Below are 22,399 nucleotides of genomic sequence, written 5' to 3' on the forward strand. Positions count from 1 at the left end.
TGATCTGTGACAGGTCATCAGGTGAGGCCAATATCATTATACAAAAATTCCAGTTTACTGGACTTCTGTATATCCCAGTAAGTATAGTACAGGCTTTTTTCCAATCCCCCTCTCTGTATTATTGCCCAGGACTACTATAAAAAGCCCTTTTACCCAAGATTTCAAGATGAAAACAATTCCTTTTAATTTTAAGTAGGAAAAAACTAGTTATGGTGGAAATTAAGTTTATTGTCCAAAAACACCTTCCCCCCCCCCAAAACCCCCACCACTCTACACCTTGGAGATTCTCCAGAAAGCTGTGAAGGGGGTGGAGGCTGGCTATTCTCTGGAGACCCACTCAAGGTGCTGAAAGGCTGAGTACAAAGTGTTCCCCACCAATCCAATGAGTGCAGCCGAACCAATGGCCCCTCTGTTTCGCTTTCCAGGATCTGTAGAAAGAGAGGAGAGAGCACAAAGACTTAGCTAGCTCAGCGCTATCCCATGCTACAAGGAGGTTTAATACACGTTTAACAAGGTAGCACGGGGGGTGGGGGGGGAGTAGTGCAGGTCAGGGCTCAACTTGCTGTAGAGAAAGTTCATTCTCAGCTGCCTAGTTGGTTCATTTTTGAAAGGGAAGCCAAAAAACTTTTATGGAACGTCGACATTTAAAAGCAAGTGGGTAAGACTGTTGCAGGCTGAAACCTCCAAGCTCAGCCCTACAGGTCCCCTAAGGTCTAAATCCTGAATTCAGGATTCCAAGCTTCCCCTGCTCCAGTTGGTGTAACTGACACCCTGTGGAGCTGCATCATTAGTTACACACAGGGGGAACAGAACTTGGGCAAATGGATGAGGGAATGACCTTCCCAGCTGAGTCTGCAGTCGGTCACTGCTTTGGAGGCTTGTGACTTTTGTATTTCATTTTACACAAATGCTTTGTGTTTCTTTAACCCTATCACTTTGACATGCCACCCAAGCCAGCTGCCCAAAGACCAATGGGGTTCCAGGGCTAGATTGCCAGGCTGTAGCACTCCACCCAGAATACCCCATCGTGAGGAGACTGGGTCTGTGGGCTGCACAGCTGAATAACTGTACTTTGGAGAAAGTGAGCAGCAAATGAGCGACAGGGAATTTTAGCTCTTCTGCTTCCTGAATGCTATCCTACAGCTGGAGGTTTAAAGGGCTGTTGTCCTTCCACTGTTTGCACGGCTTTTTGGGGAATGGGGAAGAATCAGCTGTTTTCCCTGTGATCATCCAAGTATTTATAGAAGCACCAGCACCATATTAGGTAGGTGCTGTAGACACAATTAAATAGTACAGATTTGGTCCAGAAGAGCGTGCCTATCATGGATTGTGGGAAAAAGAGAGAGTTGGTCAGGACTGAAAGGACTTGCTCTTTAAGTCAAAGAATGCTACTTGTGTGTGGTGGGAGAAGGTATCAACACCTCAGTATGTCTTTTCTCACTGTGGACAGAGTTTCTTGTCTTAGGAAGGGGGAACGTGCTGCAGTTCTAATTAGGATACTGCTACCTACAGGATACCTTTGAGATTAACCTGCCTTCACAAACTCAGAGAAGTGAACAAGGGACCAGGAACTAGAGTTCAGTTTCAGGGCGGAGCAACAGATACCACAGCACTGGGGGTAGCCATATTTAGCTCATCCTATTCTCAGAATAGAGCTCCTTATACAGAAGGACAAGTGTATGCAGACTCTACAATGCCAAGTCTTTGCTGTCACCCCAACATATGGGGCAAAGCCACCAGCCTCCCTTCAGTGGTACAGGAAACCTTATTCACACACCACCACCCCTGACTTGCAGGGCAACCTTCCACTGAAGAGGCTAGGTGGTTAGCACTGGAGACCCCAAGTCTCAACTGGGGCTCATCCTTTGTTAGTCTAAAGACTCACCTCCTGTGTAATAGCCATAGGCATAGAGGACTCTCCCAATGATCCAGGTGATGCCAAGCCCAACAGCGACGCGCTAGAGAAAAGCAGGAAAGGTTAAGGATTTTGGAGCTGAGGAAAATTTACCATGCTCCTTTGGCCACACAAACGGGTACTCTGCTTTATAAACACTGGCTATCAACATGGTAAGGAGTCAGTATAGAGAAGGAATCTGTCTCTCTAATAATTCCCTCTCCTTAAGCTGTGGAGTCCTTGCCCAGTCAGCAGCACCAGAAATCAGTGTCCCAGAGGAGCACAGTGTGGCAATGCCATGAAATATAGCATGTGGTGTGTATCAATATCACATTACCACCCCACCCCCCGTCCCTCCCGCAGGGAGTACGGGGAGACACAGATGTCACATTATATCATAAAATTGATCCTGGTGTCATCAGTCTGTGGCATGTTCCCTCCTTCCCATCCACCTCCCAACATCCCCAGTGACCAGCCAGGCCTATGGCCACTCGTATAGCATAGCCCTAATTTAGCAGATCCGGGTTAACCAAACTCTTACATCCACCAACTGTTTTCTTCACTGTGCTCCAGATCTTTCCCCTCATTCAGTGTCCTAATCACCGTGGAGAGAGCACTACCTGGTGCAGACTTGACAGCATTAAAGGGACTATGGTAATTAGAAATGGCTAGTCCCTACAGCCACAAGTTGTTCTCTGCTCCAGGCATGTTGAACAAAACCAACCAGTTTTCATAAGCTTCTGGAGTGGACCAGAGATAGGAACCCAGCAGAATTATCCCTCGCTCTTATATTGCAAGTAATCTCAGCAAATACAAACACACAAGAATGGCACTTCCCCATTTGAAGACACTGCAAATTTCCACCTAACAGCCTAGTTCCTGCTTCTCAGGCTGTGGTTCCAGTTTGCCAGACTCGGACCTCAGTTGAACCTGCCAGTGCTGCTGCCTCCAGTCCCTCTGCACCAGTGCTTTGCAAAGGACAGCAATTGGTTTTTGCAAAAAGTTTCAAATCTTGGCAAGTTTTTCATGAAAGTTGTCTGGATTTTGGAAGACAAACCCAAATCTGAATATTCTTCATTCCTTGTCCCCAGCCCTTTTTGCTAGCAGCAGTTAGAAAAAACATTTTTGGTTTCTCAATGGAAAATTTTCCATGGAGATTTTCATTTTGATAAATGCTTTAAAAAATATTGTTTTTGACAGAACAGTTTTGACCAGTGATCTTGCACATGCTGCAGCCCACCATGAAGACTGGAGGGTCCTGAGGCTCACTAGGGGTTACAGTGCACCCAAGTGAGCTGGAGGCAGCAGCAGCTCCAGATGGCCCAGCACAGGCACATGGTTCAAGTTGGGAGGCAGCAGCCTCATATATGACACGCTACACAGATCAGGAACCTGTCTTACAGAACAATGTCTCTCAGCTGTGCAAGGTGATTGATGGCTCCCACCAACACCTCCTGAGCAAGTACAATGCACAATTGGGCTAGAGTGGAGCGTGCTGAAGATTGATCAGGCAGACTGCCTCCTCAGGAGATTTTAGCACATTCTCCTGCACCCAACACGAAGGAAGGGGAGAGTAGGAACAGTCTCTAATCTAATCATTTCAAACCTGGCCAGGGACATGACTCACCGGGTGATAGACTCCGCCCACAGCTAGAAAGAACAGAAAGGAGGGATAAACTTCCAATCTGAAAATAGAAGACAGATTTAGACTTGTGACTAAACTCTAAGAGGTTTTTTGTTTTGGTTGTTTTTAAAAAGATCTTTGTGGAAATATCAATCCCTGCCCATCCCACCTTCCCCCACACTTCTTAGAATTGGGCAACATATTTTAGGGAACACCCTCAGCCTGTATAGAGACCTAGAGAAAGGGACTGCACTATTCAGAAGAGGCCTCCAAGCCCAGCTTTTAGCTGCCTCTGCAAGAACGCTGTGACAACCACAGTGGTGTCTACACACAGTGTGTGCAGTAATGGATGCACAAACCCTTGGGAATCCTGAAGATCCCAGAGCCACTGCCCAGGATCAGCAACACATTTGCTTACAAGGCCTGAAGTTCCCTTTTAAAGTCATTGCCAAATGCTAAGCCACTGTTTACTAGCTGGGGAATAGCAACACACCAGCCATGTTGCCATTAATTCTCTGGGAGAGTCAGGCACTCCTCAGGCAGTTGAGCAAATGAGACCATCAAAAGGCAAGGCACGACATACCCCACTAGAAACACAGAGCTTAGGATCTGTCCACAAGGGAAAACTGCCAGGGCTGTGATATAACACGGTAGTCCCCACCCCGGTGGGGCCAGACCGTGACTGGAAATGAACCCCTGGATGAGGGCCTGTCTCATCTACTGAGCATTATGCTGCAGTAGAGCCTTACATTTTCTCAAAGCCCAATCCAGACAGTCACAAAGTGTTTAGCAGCAGCAAATGCTACACTCCAGGCATCGAGTGCTTAATAACTTAAATCTTCAAGCCAGCACTCAGGACTGTCCGATACTCACGTGTTCTGGTGTGCACGCTGGATGCAGTTGAAGAGATGCCCATGTTCAGGGTCTGTGCTATACATGGTTGGATACTGTTAAAGACAACATAGTGTTAGCAAACACATGGAGCTCTGCGGCCTCTAACAACGACGTCACTTGCCGCTTCCTGCAGGGGCTGTTATTTCCTAGAGCACTCACCCAGGGCAAGCTGAATCTCTGCTTGTTTGGCAAAACCACCTGACTGCCACTGAACGATGGCCTCCCCATACACAACACATCACAGCCGGCCTTTTATGTTCTGATCCAAATCCCCCTGAACACCCCATTCTATGCACTCACGTGTGGGGAAAGAGCAGCAGTGGTGCACATAAAACCCTGCAGCCAGATGCTGCAGCCTCATACACATCCACTGACTGGCCCTCTCTTGGGGATGTTTGAGGGCTATACCAAACAGCTCCTCCACCCCTTCTCAAGTTTCTAGAATCACACCCTGGAGGAAGTGCCCGAAGTGCCAAAGCTGCTTCCAAGCACAGTAGGCTCCACATGCCAACGTCCTGACTCACAGCGGCAGCCGTTAATAGTTCCCAGGGTGGATTCCGAGATGAAGTTTAGTTTGCAAAAGGTCCTCTTTGCTATTGTTCCTCTTAAATGTCTCCTTTACATTTTATAGGTCCTCCTCACCTCTATTTTTAAATGCTCCTCTAATATCATCTCACTTTCTCCTGTCCCAAATCCAAACTGGGTTTTTCCCAAAAGCAAGATCTACCCACCTAGTAGCAGGGAAAAAGCATAAGTAGATAGGGCAGGGACTATATGGTTATTTGCTTGTTGCCAGGGCCGCCCAGAGGATTCAGGGGGCCTGGGGCAAAGTGGGGGGGGCAGACATAAAAAAAGGCACCACCCTTGTGGCTCTTGTACTAACCGGACGGCGCTCCGTCTTTGTCGGCGGCGGGTCCTTCACTCGCTTTGTGTCTTCGGCAGCACTGAAGGACCCACTGCTGAAGAGCCGCTGAAGACCTGGAGTGAGTGAAGGGCCCGCCGCCGGGTGAGTAAAAATTAAAAAGACGCCTATAGCCAGGGAAGGGATTCTTGGCCAGGGCTTGTGAGGCCCCTGTGGGGCCCGGGGCAAATTGCCCCACTTGCGCACGCGCACACACACACACTCCCCCCCCGGGTGGCCCTGCTTGTCGCAGGTCTCTTAAGTTTCTCTGTTTCAGACACCCTTCAACAGCCCCCACTCAGTCCCAAGCAGCCAATCTGCCACATTGCTAGCTCCACAGATCTAGCTCTGGAGATCAGCACAGAAACACCAGCTCCCCACCCACCCACACTCATGGAGGCATATTGCCAGGCTAAAGGGTGGAGAAAACCTGTGTTTATGTGCAATGTTCTAAGTTTTAGAGTACTGGAAAGTCTTGGGTTCTGCAGCTGCCTAGGTTGCGGGGTGGGGGTGAATAGAGCTAGAAGGTGCTGTAGCAGGGAGGCGGCAGCCTGTGCCTGAGGACAGAGGTTAGAACACATCAGAGCCAGTCCCATCCTGTCTCCCCCAGCCTGAACTCTCAGCCCATTGTTGCCAGGTCCTACACCTCACCTCTCCTGGGGAAAGAAATAAGGGTGCCTAGCAGCAGCAGGAGACCTGGCACAGTGACCAAGAGGGGGAAAGCCTTCAAATGCATCTATGTGGATACTGGAAGGAGACTGCTGCAACTGGGAGACAGAAGCAGAGATTGGGGCTGAGTCAATAGCTCTCTTCCACTGATTTCAAATCTTAAGGGTAAGAATACCCACTGTGAGGATTATTGCAAGCACTCCCCTAGGAGGATCATACAAAGGTTAAGAGAATAGCTAGCACTGTGGGGGCAAGCTAGCTAGGGCTCTGGCCCAGGCAATAATGGGGAATCACTGCACAGTTCTGAACTATTTCACCTCACTATTTTCTCCCATTTAGGACTGGCCTACACTAGAAAATTATATCGACCCAACTACATTACTCAAGTGTTTGAAAAATCCACATCCCTGAGCAACGTAGTTAAGATGACCTATGTCCCTGTGTAGACAGTGCTAGGCCAATGGAAGAATTCTTCTGTTGACCTAGCTGCCACCTCTCAGGGAGGTGGAATACCTATGCTGAAGGGAGAACCCGTCTCATTGGCATAAGTAGTGTCTACTTGGATGGATGGAAAGAGATCACTTGATCATTGCCTGTTAGGTCCACCTTCTGGGGCACCTGGCATTGGCCACTATTGGTAGACAGGATACTGGGCTAGATGGACCTTTGGTCTGACCCAGTACGGCTGTTCTTATGTTCACTGAAGCACTGCAGCTGCACTGCTATAGTGTTTCAAGTGTAGACAACCCAAAGAGTCAGTGATAATGTGACTGCTGCTATCTTGGCCAACATACTGGAGACTGAACCAGGGACTCCACAGCTATAAGCATGAGACTCTACAGCAGGGGTAGGCAACCTATGGCACCTGTGCCGAAGGCGGCACGCGAGCTGATTTTCAGTGGCACTCACACTGCCCGGGTCCTGGCCACTGGTCCGGGGGGCTCTGCATTTTAATTTAATTTTAAATTAAGCTTCTTGAACGTTTTAAAAACCTTATTTACTTTACATACAACAATAGTTTAGTTATATATTATAGACTTATAGAAAGAGACCTTCTAAAAACATTAAAATGTATTACCGGCACGCGAAACCTTAAATTAGAGTGAATAAATGAAGACTCGGCACAGCACTTCTGAAAGGTTGCCAAACCCTACTCTACAGCTTGAGGTGAAGAACCAGGCTCTCCAACTAAGAACTGTAACAGACCCATCAGACAGGGATGTATATGTAATACACATACAGTGACTAGTTGGTTACAACGTTTGCTGAGTGGACCACCACCATGGATATGCTCCTCTGCAGAGAGCTCCTAGGACATGGTGAGGCATAAGGCTAAGAGCCAAACATTGGAGAAGTGTAGTGTTATCATGATATCCCCTACTGCGATGTTCCTTATGTACTAGGATCTAGACAAGACCAGATTCTCGTTCACCAAATTACTCACACAGAATGGGGACTAGTCCACGAAGTCTTGGGTTTCCCCTAATTGCCAGTGCTTCTGCCATACTAAGCCAGCTCATGAAATGCCTGGGCCTCTTTCCTTCAAGACAGCCAGTGGAGGCGTTCTTGGTGCCTCAAGGGCAAGACCACCCACATGATACACTCACCTCCACCTTGTACTTCTTGCGTGCCTTCGCCACATTCACAGCAAGGTGCGTTATCATGATAAATCCGGCAACACCGGTCAGGACCACATAGCCGTATTCCTTGGAGAGAACCACCATCTTGACACTGTTGAGAGAGGAGTGTTTGATTACAATCTCAGGACAGGACTGAGAATCCACAAGAGACTATTAACCCCCAATGGTATGAAAAGTCCGGATTTACTGAACATGGACCAACGTCCTTCCAGCATGGGGACCTGGCTGCCTGAGAGAAGTGACAAATCATGGAGCTTTCAACTCTAGGCTGCTTGCTGAAATCCAGCCCAAGGAGTTAAGTACTATGTGGAATGAGTCAAGGTCTCTACGTCCAGTTCATATTAGGCAAGTATGTACAGCATAACCCTCACCGTCATAACTGTCTCCTCACTGGCACTTTCAGTAGAGGGGCCACAGATGGATTGGGCCCTGGAGTCAGAGTGCCCCGTAAGTGGTTCTTTAGATCAAGATGAGGCAACCTTGAGTGGTGCATGCAAGGAGACAATGGGTTGAAGCTTGCCCCAGTACCTGTACCTGGTCTGTGACTGTGGTCTGGTATACACTTCAGTTATATCAGCAGAATATTTTCACTGAAAAAGTTATACTAGTAAAAGCCCTAGTGTGGATTCAGTTATACTGGTATAAAGGTGACATATTGGTATCATGACCTCCCTTCCCATACAGGAATAGCTATACTGCTATATGCATCCACATGGAGGGTCATTGTTCTGCTTTAACTGTACTGCTATAATTAGAGCTATAATTAGAGCAGTACAACTTTTAGGGTAGACAAGACCAGTGATGGGACGGCTCTCTCTTGAGGGGTCTAGCTGACACATTTTCAATAGCACTAAATTCATTTAATTGTATAGAATAAGTCTTAATAGCAAGTATGTAAATTCTACTGTTGCAGCTGTCCCAAATTCTAGATTAGGGCCCTTGTGTTCCTCTCACTGAAGTCAATATCAGGATGACTATTGACTTAAATGGAATGGTATCATACCAGAAGACAACAGATACTGATGACCTCAGTGGGGAGATGTTACAGGAGGTTTAACCCTAGACAAAGCACTGCAGATGGCCTTCCAGAAGCCCTTTTATCTCAACACTAGCTGTGGCCAAATGGTCACCGACACTGCACACAGCGTGGGGGCTAGTGGGAGGCAGAGCACTAATGTACCCATGTGAATGAAAAGGGGAAACCATACTTCAGCCCAGCTAGCCATTGGCAAACTGAGTAATGTTCTTCCTCCCAGCAGCTAGGGAACAGTGCGAGGGAGCAGGCTCAGATTAACAAGCACACGGCAGGCCTCCAGAAGCATCTAGTCTCTGGTATTTACCAATAGTTGCACATGCAGCTCCACTGGCTAACAGGAGAAGACCTTGCAGAGGTGTTATACACAAACACGTCTCCTCATATCCAACCCCGATCCCTGAAAATGAGCTTTCCCAGTTCAGTTGCCTCTCTCCACCACTGGGACAAGGTTCTCTCCATTTACAGGGTCAAGTCAAACCTAACTGATCCTTTCCATCTGATGATTCCACTGTGCAGTGAGGCCTCCTATCCTTCACTGCCACAGAACCAGAGCAGTCCTGAAAGAACATGTTACCTTAGGGAACTGGCACCTGCAGCCTACCATGGCTACGCTGCCAGCACTCCTGAGCAATGGAACGGAAATTCATAAGGGAGCAGGTTTAGTTTCACACTTACAAGGATAATTATAAACAGCATGGAAAGGAATGAGGTTATCAAGGACAATGGCTTAGACTTTGCACATGAAATCTTGCAGGTAGTTATTTTAAGCATTCATGAGAACATTGCAAATTAAAGCAGATTTAAGGCTGTGAGCACGAGCAGTACCCCTTGTTAGAACGGTTACTACACTTCATTTAGACTATCGTAAATGATCAGCATTTCACAAACACAACAGGTCAGCAAACTGAGGGTCTTTTTTTATTATAAGCTGAATGCAGAACACCAACTGCCAGTGGTGATCAGGAGCAGCAGATCACTACTACTACAGAACACGACAGCGCCATTACACAAAGGCTTTCACCCATGGAAGCAGACACCCACACTCCACCAAGGCTGCTTAGCCCGCAAGTAAGATTTGAGGCCTTATGATTAGTACTGAAAAGACTTGCACTGCATAAGACCAGCCTGTCTGAATGACTACCTGTCCCAGAGGCTGCAAGGCTGGAGCTGTGGAGTATAGGCAGAGCACTTCTGAAATGCCCTCTCCTTCCACAGGCACCAGGGCCATACTGCATGTAGCACTCTTAGGGTTTGTCTACACTACCACGCGGGGTCGATCTAAGATACGCAACTTCAGCTATGTGAATAGCGTAGCTGAAGTCAACATACTTAGATCTACTTACCCTGGCATCCTCACTGCGGTAAGTCGACAGCTGACACTCTCCCGCTTGACAGCGACTCCGCTTGCGCTCCTCGTTCTGGTGGAGTACCGGAGTTGACGGGAGAGCACTCAGCGGTCAATTTATCACATTTATACTAGATGTGATAATCGACCCCCACTGGATCAATTGCTGCCTGCTGATCTGGCTGGTAGTGTAGACAAGCCCTTAGAAGAGACTCCAGAGGTTTCACTTGTGTTAATTGAGGGGTGCTTTATTGTCTGTGTTGGAGGAGCCCTGCCCCCATTTTTGTACCAGCTTTGGCTCAGTGAAACACCCAAAATAAGTTACTAGTTAAGAATACTGTTTAAAGGGGAGTCACCTCTCGAACTTGCTAGGATCATCTGGGTATCTTTCATCTTATCAGTTCCCTGCTATTGCAAGGGTGTTGGGCACAGGCAATGCCTCAGCTTCCTCCTATTCTCTGCCCATTTCACACAACAGTTTAGTCTCCTGATGGACTAAAGTGCTTTGGTTTCACTATTGTCGTTGTGCTCAACACAGGGGTATTGGGATCTAGTTTAAGGCCTGTGATATTCAGGTCAGACTAAATGATTTAATGGCCCCTTCTATGAAACGATGAACCCACCACCTTGGGGCAGCATCCCTTCACGTTTCTGTAAAGTCAAAATTACCATATCAATTTCAGCTCTGTACTAAGACTCATTCATACAAGGCCCGTCACTAGAAAAGCGTCAGAGTCCAACAATCAAATGCAGCACCCCGTCTAAGGAACTTTAAAAACTTATATTGGAAGATTAAAGCCCACTCAGCTTTCCAAATAGCTAACTAGTTCATAGGGCCTCATGAAGCCAAACGACTCCCACTGAAGCCAGTGGGGCCATGTCTACGCTAGGGAATTTTACAGAAGAATTCCTGCTTGTTCCAACACTGGTTCAGCTGAACTGGTGTTAAGAACCATCATAAGCCCTAGTGTAGACAAGACTGCGCTGTTTTTACCAGTGTCAAACCTGCTGAATGGGTAAAAATGGGTCTGGCTGCAGGGGCCTCATGTTTACACTATCACCTCTTTATCTGAACTGGTAGGATATATATTTTGTAAGGCTTCCCCTAAACAATGCTTCTGAATCTTTGCATTTACTTTAGTGGAAGTTGGTCAGGGCCCCATAGTTGGTCATTTGTATGTTCCCACTTGCAAGTATTCAGACCAGAGACTAACATTATAAGTCAATAATATACTTTAAAATCATACCAGGAGTGCACAAAGATTTTTTTTTAAAGTTAGAATGGTATGGTCCAGGTAATCAGGTTTTATTAAAAAACATGTACAACAGCATTCTGCACTGATTATCTCCAAACACAGATTGGAAACAGAACAAAAATCACAGAAATTGCTAGAAATAAAGGCATAACGTCTCCACATTAGGATTACTAGGCAGACACTGATGTGAACAGTTCACCAATATAGAGCAGTCTGGAACATCTGTAAACTGGGTTTCAATCAAATAACATGCATTTTTATAGCCAAGTGCAAAGGCAGACATTTAAAAACAAAGAATGTAGGTAACACTTACAAGAAAGCACTGACTCTGAAAAGGACGTGGGGATCATTGTAGCTACCAAACTGAGTATGAGCTCTCAGAGCAATAGGGTGGCTAAGAAGGGCTAAACCGATACCTGCATTTATAAACAAGGGGATATACTGAATAGGATCAGGGGGGTGATATTATGTCTGTATAAGACACTGGTGAGAACATTACTGGAATATTTTGTCCAGTTCTGGGGTCCACACTTTAAAAAAAATGTTGGAAACTTGGAGAGAATGCAGAGAAGAGCTACAAAAAATGATTCTAGCTCTGGAGAACACAGAGATCGATTTAGCTCATCAAAGAGAAGGTTAAAAAGTAACTTGATCCTGGTCTGTAAACCCCTGCACAGGAAGAAATCAGATACTAGAGAGCTCTTTACTCTAGCAGGCAAAGGCCCAGCGAGTTCCAATGACTGGAAGTTGAAGTTAGATGTACATTCAAATTGGAAATGAGATGCAACATTTTAAACAGTGAGGGTGTAGTAGAGTGGTCATCAACGGATTAACTGGGTTACTCAAAATATTATGGGTTGGAGCCATGCTCCACCCCTCCCTTACTTCCTTATTTAGTGTGCCCCCCTCCTGTTTGCATGTAGTTGAATACAGCAGTACTTTCCAAGCCTGAAACACTGTAAGTAAAATGTGTTTCTTGTGCACTGAGCAATTCCTTTACAGAAGGTGGTAATTAACCAGTGGAACAACTTACCAAGAGAAAGGGTATATATTGCTCATCACTTTGAATCTTTAGGTCAAGACCAGATGTCCAAGAACATCTAGAGAAATCCATAAGTTACTGGTCTCAATACCATTCTCTTATGTGGTAGGAAAGAATAATTCACTGCAGGAATGACTAGGTGAAATTCTAGGACCTGTATTATGCAGAAGGCCAGGCTAGATGATAATTATAGTGCTTTCTGGCCTGGATCTGTGAATCTATAATTTTGCAATATTAAAAAGACACAAAGTCAGTTTTATTTCATAACAAAATCAAAACACATATGAAGAAGATGAGATCAAAGGTAACTAACTTTAAAAACTGCATATGGTAATTTAAGAGTATCATCAAATGAAAAACAGTAAGGAAACGGAAACATGCTTCCAAACTTCAAAAATAGTAGAAAAAAATTAACGAGAAAGTTACTTGTAAACGTGTCACTGAGTATGTTACAGGCCCATTGCTCACTAAACGCATATTAACCAGATAAATAGTCAAAAGGAATGACTAAGCAAGGAGTAAAAAAGTGTTCTAAGGAAGAGTCTGCAGACAACATCTGAAGACAAGTGTGGGAATACTGATGGCAACATAGAGACACTTTCACCTGATGCATGGAGTCTTACCTCTGCTTCACAGTGGCATAAGTCCATAGGTCACAAGCGAGTCTTAATGACCTTGGCATTGTAACACTGCTATAGATGTTGTAAGTCTGGCTTTCATAATGACTCAGCATTGCTGGAACAATTCTGCTAACTGAGCCAGGACTAAAGGAAACTATGATAGGTTACCTCTGTGCACAGTCAATCATCAGTCTAGCAGTAATAGAATCACAGTTACAGTACAGTGAGCCAACTGACAACTTTTACAACCACATGGCATAGAACTACTTGGGGTTGAGTTAGCTGGAATGATCATGTCAGTTGTAGCAAAGGCCAACACAATCATAGGTTATATCAAAGTCGGTATTATAACAAACATTATATGCTTGTACAAGACTACAAGGAGGTCACACCCAAGTTCAGTAAAAGCAGGCAAAGGAATTCAACGGGACTCAACTTGTCTTATTTTTATGACCTGCAGATACACTGTATTTCAGCACCCTTTGACCGCAACCACACAGACTCTGCTAACAAACTGAATGACGTGAGTCACGAGGCTGAATTAATTACCCCTGAATTGCAAGTATTTAGGGCTTATCTACACAAAGAAGTTCTTCCAGAATAAGGTAAAGCATGAATTTAAAAGCAACAACTATTCCGGAATAGTCAGCATGGGGAGTTATCCCAGAAGAGCTATAGCAGAATAGTTATTCTAGAATAGCCATGGCCAATTTCCCCAAGCAGACAAGACCTTAGAGACTTGAGACAACTTGAGCTCAAAGGATTGAAGAGGATGCAGACCACTACATATTCCAAGACTCAAAAACTTGTAGCAGCTCAGTAGGCAACTAATAGTAATGAATAAAGAAATACACAATCTACATTGTAATTAGTAATATGTATTAGTTATCTAGACTGTAAACTCTTTGAGACAGAGCCAGAAGTTTGTCTGCACGTTTCTCAGCAAAGTGCACAGTGCGCTACTATTGGTTCTTTACAACCAGTTAGATATTTTGTCTTTCCCTAGGACCAACCCAGTAAAAATCTCACAGCACTTTACAAACATTAATGAATTCACATTAAACATTTCATTAGCTTGGAGATAAGATTATTCAAGAGCATTTCCTTTCAACACCCTCACTACAAACCAAGGGGATCACTAGTTAAGGCCACAAGTATTCAGAGCAAACTCAGTGCACATGTATTACCATCTACACTTCACATAAACCTCTTAGGCTGTCAGCTTCACAGCAGTCTCTAGCTTCCAACACATGACCACCTACCATACCGGATTAACACTCACATGCACAGACTTCATTCCAAACGGGAAGGAAACATGCATTTGAGTGAGGCATTTTCCTTCCAGGTAATAACAACACATTAAAAATGTTTGGATTGAGAGATATTGGAGAACCAGGCTTGGGAGTCAGTTGTCCAGGCTGAAAGACTTGATGCCTGGAGAACTAATGAAACAGTGAAATCACAAGTGCTGAGAGTAAGAACTGAGTAATTGCAATAAGAAATCAAGATGGTTCAGAAGCCACTGGTTGGTTGTTTTTGTTAGTCATTCAAGTTAAATAGGACGTAACATTTTTAATAAAGGAAGGCTTTGTAATAGCCAGCACCTCTACAGATTCTTTTAATGTGTTAGGGTTCAATAAGTGTCCTGGAACTACGCTCTAAAACCATGGTAGATCACACTCAACATTCCTGGTATTTCTATGGTAAAACAAGCAGTACATTTTAGAAACAAAACCCAACATTCTTCAAGCCTTCTTTATATATCATAAGTAGCAAAAAAGAAGGGGGGGGAGCACAAGCTCAATTTCATAAGTGCCCATTGCAGGTCACCTTTAAGAGAGCTCCATGCATGCAGTTTAGGTCATCATTTAGGGTATGTCTACACTACAAAAAAAACCCCCACAAAACCAAACACGGCAGCGAGTCTCAGAGCCCACGTAAACTGACTGGGGCTCACATTACAGAGCTAAAAACAGCAGTGTAGATATTCCCACTTGAGATGGATGCTGGCCTCTGAAACCCGGTGTTGAGGGAAGGCTCTCAGAGCTCAGGCTTCCAGACTTCAGTCCAAATGTGAACATCTACACTGTTATTTTTAGCCCCACAGCATGAGCCCAAGTTCTTATATATCTGAATACCCCACTCCTTGTGAGCAATGTTCTAGTTCATAGGAACAAGAAGTTGGATGAACTCAGTGTGTGTGCAATGCCCACAACAAATCCAGTTCTTGGGGGTTTCTTGCAAGTAGTTCATCCAACAGAGATACTATGATTAACAATCTTGCAGGCCTTTCTTCTTATGTTGTGTACAATTCAGGGTAGGTTCAAATTTGAGCTAATCAGTTTTGACAGCATCTCCTTCACTTGCAATAGGTGTGCAATAACCAATGCCTCAGATTAAAGCACAAGCAGGTCTGAAATGAAAAAGGTACTGTCTGCAGCAAGTGGGACAAAAGGAGACACAAGAGAATGCAGCATTTGCACAGGAAAATGACATCTCTCCCCCACCCTTGAGCAACCCCTTCTATTATTCTGTGCCACATTGGTACTGTGAAAGGAAATATAATGGAAACTCCAGTCAGTGATGAGATTTTAAAATACATCTTCTGGCTCCCTATTGGGTGTCCTCCCTCAGTTACCTGATGGAAGAGCACTGGCCCAGAAACTCAGGCCAGAGTCTAATCAGTAGAATATTGTGTGATCCACTGTGAGAAAGAAAAGTGACCCCTAGATCAGGCCTGCACAACATATGGCGGCCCGCGGAGCCTCACTGTGCGGCCCACCGGGGTATTCTAAATCCCCCCCACATGGCGCTCTGCGGGCAGTCCAGAGCCCTTTGAATCCCAGCCGTGGCAGGGAATCAAAGGGCTCTGGGCTGCCTGAAGGAGCAGGGAGCCCAGAGCCCTTTAAATCCCAGCCGTGGCCGGGAATCAGAGGGCTCTGGGCTGCCGGCAGCCACGGGGAGCCCAGAGCCCTTTGAATCCCAGCCCCTGGCCGCTGATTGCCCCCTCCCCAGACCCCTGCCCCAACTGCCCCCCAGGACCCACACCCGCTATCTAAGCACCACTGGTCCTTGTCCCCCGATTACCCCCTCTCGAGACCCCAGCCCCTAACTGCCCCTTGGGACCCCAGCCCCTATCTAAGCCTCCTTTCTCCTTGTCCCCAACTGCCCCCTCCTGAGACCCAACCCAACTTCCCCCCAGGACCCCACCCCCTACCTGTCCCCTGATAAACCACCTGGACTCCCATGCCTATCCAATTGCTGCCTGTCCCGACTCCCCTCCGAACCTCTGCCCCATCCAACCCCCACATCTCCCTGTCCCTTGACTGCCCCCCAGAACCTCCTACCCCTTCTCCAACCCCCAAACCGCTTACCGTGCCTCTCAGACCAGCGTGTCTGGCTCCCTGCAGCTCCAGACAGTTGCTGCCATGCTCCCCCATGGAGCCCACAGCCCTCCCCCACCCCCAGCACCTGCCTTCCAGATTTGAACACCTCAAAATTCAGGAGTTCTCAAGCTCGGTTTGGGCAGCTTTTACTTCATTTCTCCCAAATCAAATATACTGATCCACCGTAACTTGCTGTAGAAAAAGTAGGATAAAATTGAACAAGAAATGCTTATTAGGACTGGAATTGCTATTTTCAACAGCCATTGCCTTTTTGTTTGTTTGAAAGGAAGACAGTGATATTGCATTGGCAAATTCCCCATAGAAAGAAAGAGTGGAACAAAAGAATAATAAAGATACCTCAACTTTTCCTCATTTATGGAGGACAGTCTTATAATATGCATCCAGATATCCTCCAATCACACAAGCTGAAAATTGTTCCACTTTACTGCAGCTCTGTAACCATATGGGAACCAATCCTGTCTGTGTTTTGTGCACATCCAAAATTCCGGCTGAATGACCTGCCCTGGGAGTGAGTTACCAGTGACCCAGGGCTGGGGCGGCAGGAGGTGTGTGTGGGGGGGGGGCACTGGTGGGGGGGAGCCAGGGCTGGGGCAGCAGCAGGGTGGAGGGAGGGCACTGGTGGGGAGGAAAGGGGGAAGCCCAGCGCTGAGGTGGCAGGGGGTGTGGGTGGGTGGGGGGAGAGCCCAGGATTGGGGCAGCAGGAGGGTACAGGGGGAGCCCAGGGCTGGGAAGGGGGACAGCCAAATTTTTTTTTGCTTGGGGCAGCAAAAAAACTAGAGCCAGCCCTGCCAGGTTCCCCCAGCCGCCAGAGCCCCGGGCCCTTTAATTTGACCCTGAGGGCTCCCAGCCACCTCTTTAGCTGGGAGCCCCTGGTTGATTTAAAATAAAGTATCACCTCCCCACCCCCAACCTTCCTTTTTGGCCCACAGCTGTTTTGGTGGGGCGGCGCTGGGGAAGGAGGGTTTGTTTCCGCAGGGCTGGGCGGCCCTGGGGTGGGGTGTTTCCTCGGGCTGGGAGGTTTCGGCCCTCAGCTGTTTTCTTTGGAGGAATGTGGCCCTCGCCGCTTTATGAGTTGTGCAGGCCTGCTCTAGATTGCTCTAGGGATGTGGAACAGGAATCTGACCAGGCACTGGTTTGTGTGAGCACGTGGCTTGCAGGTCAAATGGGAGGAAGTGGCCCTACAGAGGCAACATGAAACAAGCACCTAGCCTGCAGGGGCCAGTGAGCCCAGCAGAGCTGTGGCAGGAGGACCCAGAGCAGACAGGGAAGTCTCCAAGAAGTGGCTGTGGGCTAGGCAGGGATCAGTACAGTCTGCAGGAAGAGCCCACAGGCTTGGCAGGGAGCCAGGGATAGAAGAAGCTGCCCACCATTGAACTGCAGGGGAAACTGCCAGCCTGGGGAAGCCCAGCAGGAAGCAGCAGTGTGCAGGGTCTGAGCCTACACACAGACCTCTTGGGGGAGTGTCATTAAGTGGAACAGCAGCTGGGGCAGAGGGCACAGGGGCACTGACACCGCTAAACCTGGAGGAAGAGGACACGGAGGTGGCTGTAAGAGGACCGGCAACATCCCCTGGGCCAGGCCCCAGCCTCATCAAGCGCACTGAAGGGCCAAAGACAACTTTAACCTCCAAAAGAAAATGACTTGGACTTTATGCAACACCCCAGCTACTAGGTCTAGAGATCCTAGGAGCTGGGAGATTATCCGTGTCCCCCCACCCCTTGGCCTACACCCAGAGTTTGGGGCCAAGGGCCCCATGGCCTCTCCTCCCACCTGGGGGAAGAGGGGCTGCCCGGGGGGCGCAGAGCCGGCGGGCGGGCGGAGGGGAAGGGGCTGCCCGGGGGGCGCAGAGCCGGCGGGCGGGGGAGGGAAGAGGGGCTGCCCGGGGGGGCGCAGAGCCGGCGGGCGGGGGAGGGAAGAGGGGACTATCCCGGGGGCGGGTGGGGGCTGCTGTCCCGTGCCTGCCCGCCCCCAAGGGCACAGAGGCGGGCACGCGGGCCGGGCTGCCCGCCGCAGGCCGAGGCGCCAGGCCCGAGGGTGGCTCCCAGCTGGCTAAGGAGTCGCCCGGACTCACCCGCTGCCTGTGCCGCGCAGTCACGATGCCAGGAGGTGGGGGCAGCCCGGGCACGGCCAAGGACTGTCTCCGCCAGAAGCCGCGTCCGGACCCGCCCCGGGCTCCGCCGAGCCACCGCCCCGAGGGCGGGCCCGCAGCGCCGCGCACACCCGCCCCCTGGCCCTCAGCTCGCCCCACCCTGCCGTCGCCGTCGAGAGACTCTGGGCGCTGGGGCCTCCTAACTCCGCGTTACCCAGAACCCTCACAGCGTCCCCAAAATCACCGTGACACCCCACAACACCCCTTCTACCTGGGGACACACCCCGCCCCCATAATCACTGCGATAACCACAACACCCCCCTCTGCCTAAGGGGACTCACTGCATCCCTAGAATCACCGTGACACCCCACAACACCCCTTCTACCTGGGGACACACCCCGCCCCCATAATCACTGCGATAACCACAACACCCCCCTCTGCCTAAGGGGACTCACTGCATCCCTAGAATCACCGTGACACCCCACAACACCCCTTCTACCTGGGGACACACCCCGCCCCCATAATCACTGTGATAACCACAACACCCCCTCTGCCTAAGGGGACTCACTGCACCCCTATAATCACCGTGACACCCCACAACACCCCTTCTACCGGGGGCCACACCCCGCCCCCATAATCACTGTGATAACCACAACACCCCCTCTGCCTAGGGGGACTCACTGCACTCCCAGAATCACCGTGACACCCCACAACACCCCTTCTACCAGGGGACACACCCCGCCCCCATAATCACTGTGATAACCACAACACCCCCTCTGCCTAGGGGGACTCACTGCACCCCCAGAATCACCGTGACACCACACAACACCCCCCTCTGACACGGGGACACACACAGTGCCCCCATAATCATTGTGACACCCCGCAACACCCCCTCTAACAAGGGGACAACACCCCTATAATCACTGTGACACCACACCACACATACACAACACCCATCTGCCATCACCACTGAGAACAGCCTAGCTCCATCCTCTTTGGAACCCCCCTTTAGGTAGTTGAAGGCTGCTATCAAATCCCCCCCTCACTTTTCTTTTCTTCAGACTAAATAAGCCCAGTTCCCTCAGCCTCTCCTCATCAGTCCTGTGCCCCAGCCCCCTGATCATTTTCGTTGCCCTCCACTGGACTCTCTGCAATTTGTCCACATCCTTTCTATAGTGGGGGGCCCAAAACTGGACACAATACTCCAGATGTGGCCTCACCAGTGTCGAATAAAGGGGAATAATCACTTCCTTCAATCTGCTGACAATGCTTCTGCTAATGCAGCTCAATATGCCATTAGCCTTCTTGGCAACAAGGGCACACTGCTGACTCATATCCAGCTTCATATCCATTGTGACACCCACCTATCTAAAGCCCCCCATATGAACAGTCCCCTGTAATCACTGTGACAATCTCACTCCACAGAGTCCTTTATAATTATTGGCTCCCTCCAAAAGACCCCCTCAGTCACTGACACTACCCCCTGCAGTGTCCTTTTTATTCACCAATATGCCCACCCAGCTGCTCCCATTTAATCACTGGGAAATACCCACAGAACCCCATATAATCATGAGGACACCCCCAAAGAATCTTCTATAATCTCTGAGACACCCACCCACAATATCCCCTCAAACACCACTCACAAAGTCCCCTCTTAATCAGTCCATCACAGGGTCTCCCAAAATAACTCACTCAGCCCTCCACGACCATTGAGGCAATCTCACACGGTACCAATCCTCAAGATATCTCATATGCACATGGCCTCTTATGGATAGAATAGATGATTCTTTCTCCTGGGGAAAAAGGTGCTGACTGAAACAGAACCAGATGACGACCCTGAGTCATATACTGACTGAGGCATCTGAACCTTAGACTACTGGGTTGTTAAGTTGATGAGGGAGCCTGCAGGGCAATGGATTCATCTTCACTGATGATTATGGACTACTTAAAGAAGCCATTCCTGGTTGACCAGGACTCACTGAGGTGGGCTACTAGTGGTGGTTCAGAGTAGAAAGGTTTGTCTCGTAATATTGGCTTAAAGCAGCAGCATGTTGGCTGTGAGATCCCAACAGCCAGAGACCAAATAAAACCAGAGGCTGACTCCCTTGAGGAAGGAGTGGAGTTGATGGCATTCACACAATTTTGTGCGATCCTGCTGGCTGGACCTAAGGAATGGGTTTATTGTCACTTGGTTGCCAATCTAAGAGGTGCTGTACTCCTGCTGGAGAATTTTCTAAGTGCTGAGCTGAACTATGGAGCTGTAACCCTAGCTAGGAAATCAGGGTTTAGGTGATGAAAAACGGGTATGCAGTGAAGGGACAGCCTTGAAGAACTATGGATGCCATTTAAAGGATTTTAGTGGGTTGGAATTTCTTGCTTTGAGCCATTACACATTCCTGGGTTGAGAGTCACAAACAGCTCTGCCTAGTTTCACATGGCAGACCTACAGCAGCTTCTACTGTTCCATTCCTGGCGCTCTGCTATTCCTCTGACAGTGCATTTTTTTTAACGAGGAGATGCGCAACCTCCCCCCTCATCCAGATGACCATAGTGGACATGTCCAACATGTCACAATTAGCCTCCTCTGTCTTGAGGACTTCCTGAATGCCACAGTCAGCAGAGCATCTGATTACATCACCTTCCCCTGGAGAGCAACCATGGTGAAGTTCTACCAGAGAGCCCACTTTCTATTGGTACTGGGAACCATGCATAACACCCATAGTTCCTGGAGTGCTCCCAACTGAAACACTGCAGCCTTTAGGAACAGGAAACATTTCTATTCAATCCATGAAGATGCTGTGTGTATGAAACCTGCAAACTGCCAAATTTTACTTTGCAAACTTTTGAAATTTTTGTCCATAGCCTTTAGATCTTCCTGCAATGGGAGACTTTTTTCCTACATACTCAGAGGAGGTCATGCACTTATAGAGTCCCTATAGTTATCTGTCAAGCTAAGAGTTAATTTGACCATAGTAAGAATATACCTTCCTTAATCGATAGCAGGTGTTTTTCCTCTTCCACATGTGACCAACTACATTTTTAGCTATCATAATAAGATGGTTGCCAAGATTTTGATAAAAGTTCATCACAGGAGTATTTGCACAGAATCCTAAGGGGGGAAATGGCTGGGTAAAATGGAATGTGGAGCCCTCTGATGCCATTTGAAATGTCTTTGACCTTCAACCAGAAAACTAGTATGACTGTACAAAACCATCACAAGTGGCTAAAGATACCAGTGACAGGTGGTTTCTAATTTCTCCATTTTTGGGTGTCCAGCCCTAGCTTGAGATACCTTGAACAGGCCTGATGTTCAAAAGGCAGGTGCTTATCCCTTTCTGAAAATCAGGCCCTTTAAAGATGTCTCAGGTTGGGCACCCAAAAATTGCGGTATCTAAAATGACTAGTCATTTTTGAAAACTGAAACCCAGACCTGTTATATTTTCATTAACATTTATAGGAAGTATCATTTTATTTGTCATTTTTCAGGTGTCATGTATCCTTTAAACCAGTTTGATCTGAGTTTCTTTCACAGTATAGAATGACACTTTGACATATGGTCCCTAATGAGTATGTGAGTCCTAATAAGTCATCTTTGTGATATATGTTTAAATTTCTCTTTTCATTTTTAAGATAGGAGACATCAGCTGAACAGTAAAATTTCAACAGTATCTAAGACTATCTGACTATTTTCTGTTTAACTTCATGGGCCAGATTCTGATACCTTTACTCATGTTGAGTTGTATCTTCCTATGCAAGTAGTTCTATTGAATTCAGTGTGAGTACTCGCTCTGTAATTATTCAGCATGAGTATGAAGATCATCTTATGGCCTCTTTGAAGTAGCTCATTCTATTACAGTATATATATTTTATCAATATAGTGCTTTCTTAGTACACTGTGGTGTATCCTCAATGAAATTATATTTAAGATCATTGAGTGTTAATTCCAGCCATAGGCTCATGAGTCGTTTTTACAATCTATGTT

The 22,399-nt window shown here is 47.5% G+C and overlaps 1 protein-coding gene across 1 annotated transcript; it reads right to left on the minus strand.

Moving 5' to 3' along the window:
- Positions 1 to 207: 207 nt before the first annotated feature.
- MGST3 (microsomal glutathione S-transferase 3) lies at positions 208 to 18,556 on the minus strand. Its single transcript, XM_045026598.1, has 6 exons — positions 18,400 to 18,556; positions 7,590 to 7,713; positions 4,392 to 4,465; positions 3,522 to 3,579; positions 1,886 to 1,958; positions 208 to 428 (listed from the first exon to the last, which is right to left on the minus strand). The coding sequence occupies exons 2-6, from the start codon at positions 7,704 to 7,706 to the stop codon at positions 319 to 321; spliced, it is 432 nt and encodes a 143-aa protein (XP_044882533.1). The 5' UTR covers positions 7,707 to 7,713; positions 18,400 to 18,556; the 3' UTR covers positions 208 to 318.
- Between the last annotated feature and the right edge of the window lie 3,843 nt (positions 18,557 to 22,399).

Source organism: Mauremys mutica, chromosome 8 (genome assembly GCF_020497125.1).
Source record: "Mauremys mutica isolate MM-2020 ecotype Southern chromosome 8, ASM2049712v1, whole genome shotgun sequence".
In the NCBI taxonomy this organism is placed as follows: Eukaryota; Metazoa; Chordata; order Testudines; family Geoemydidae; genus Mauremys; species Mauremys mutica.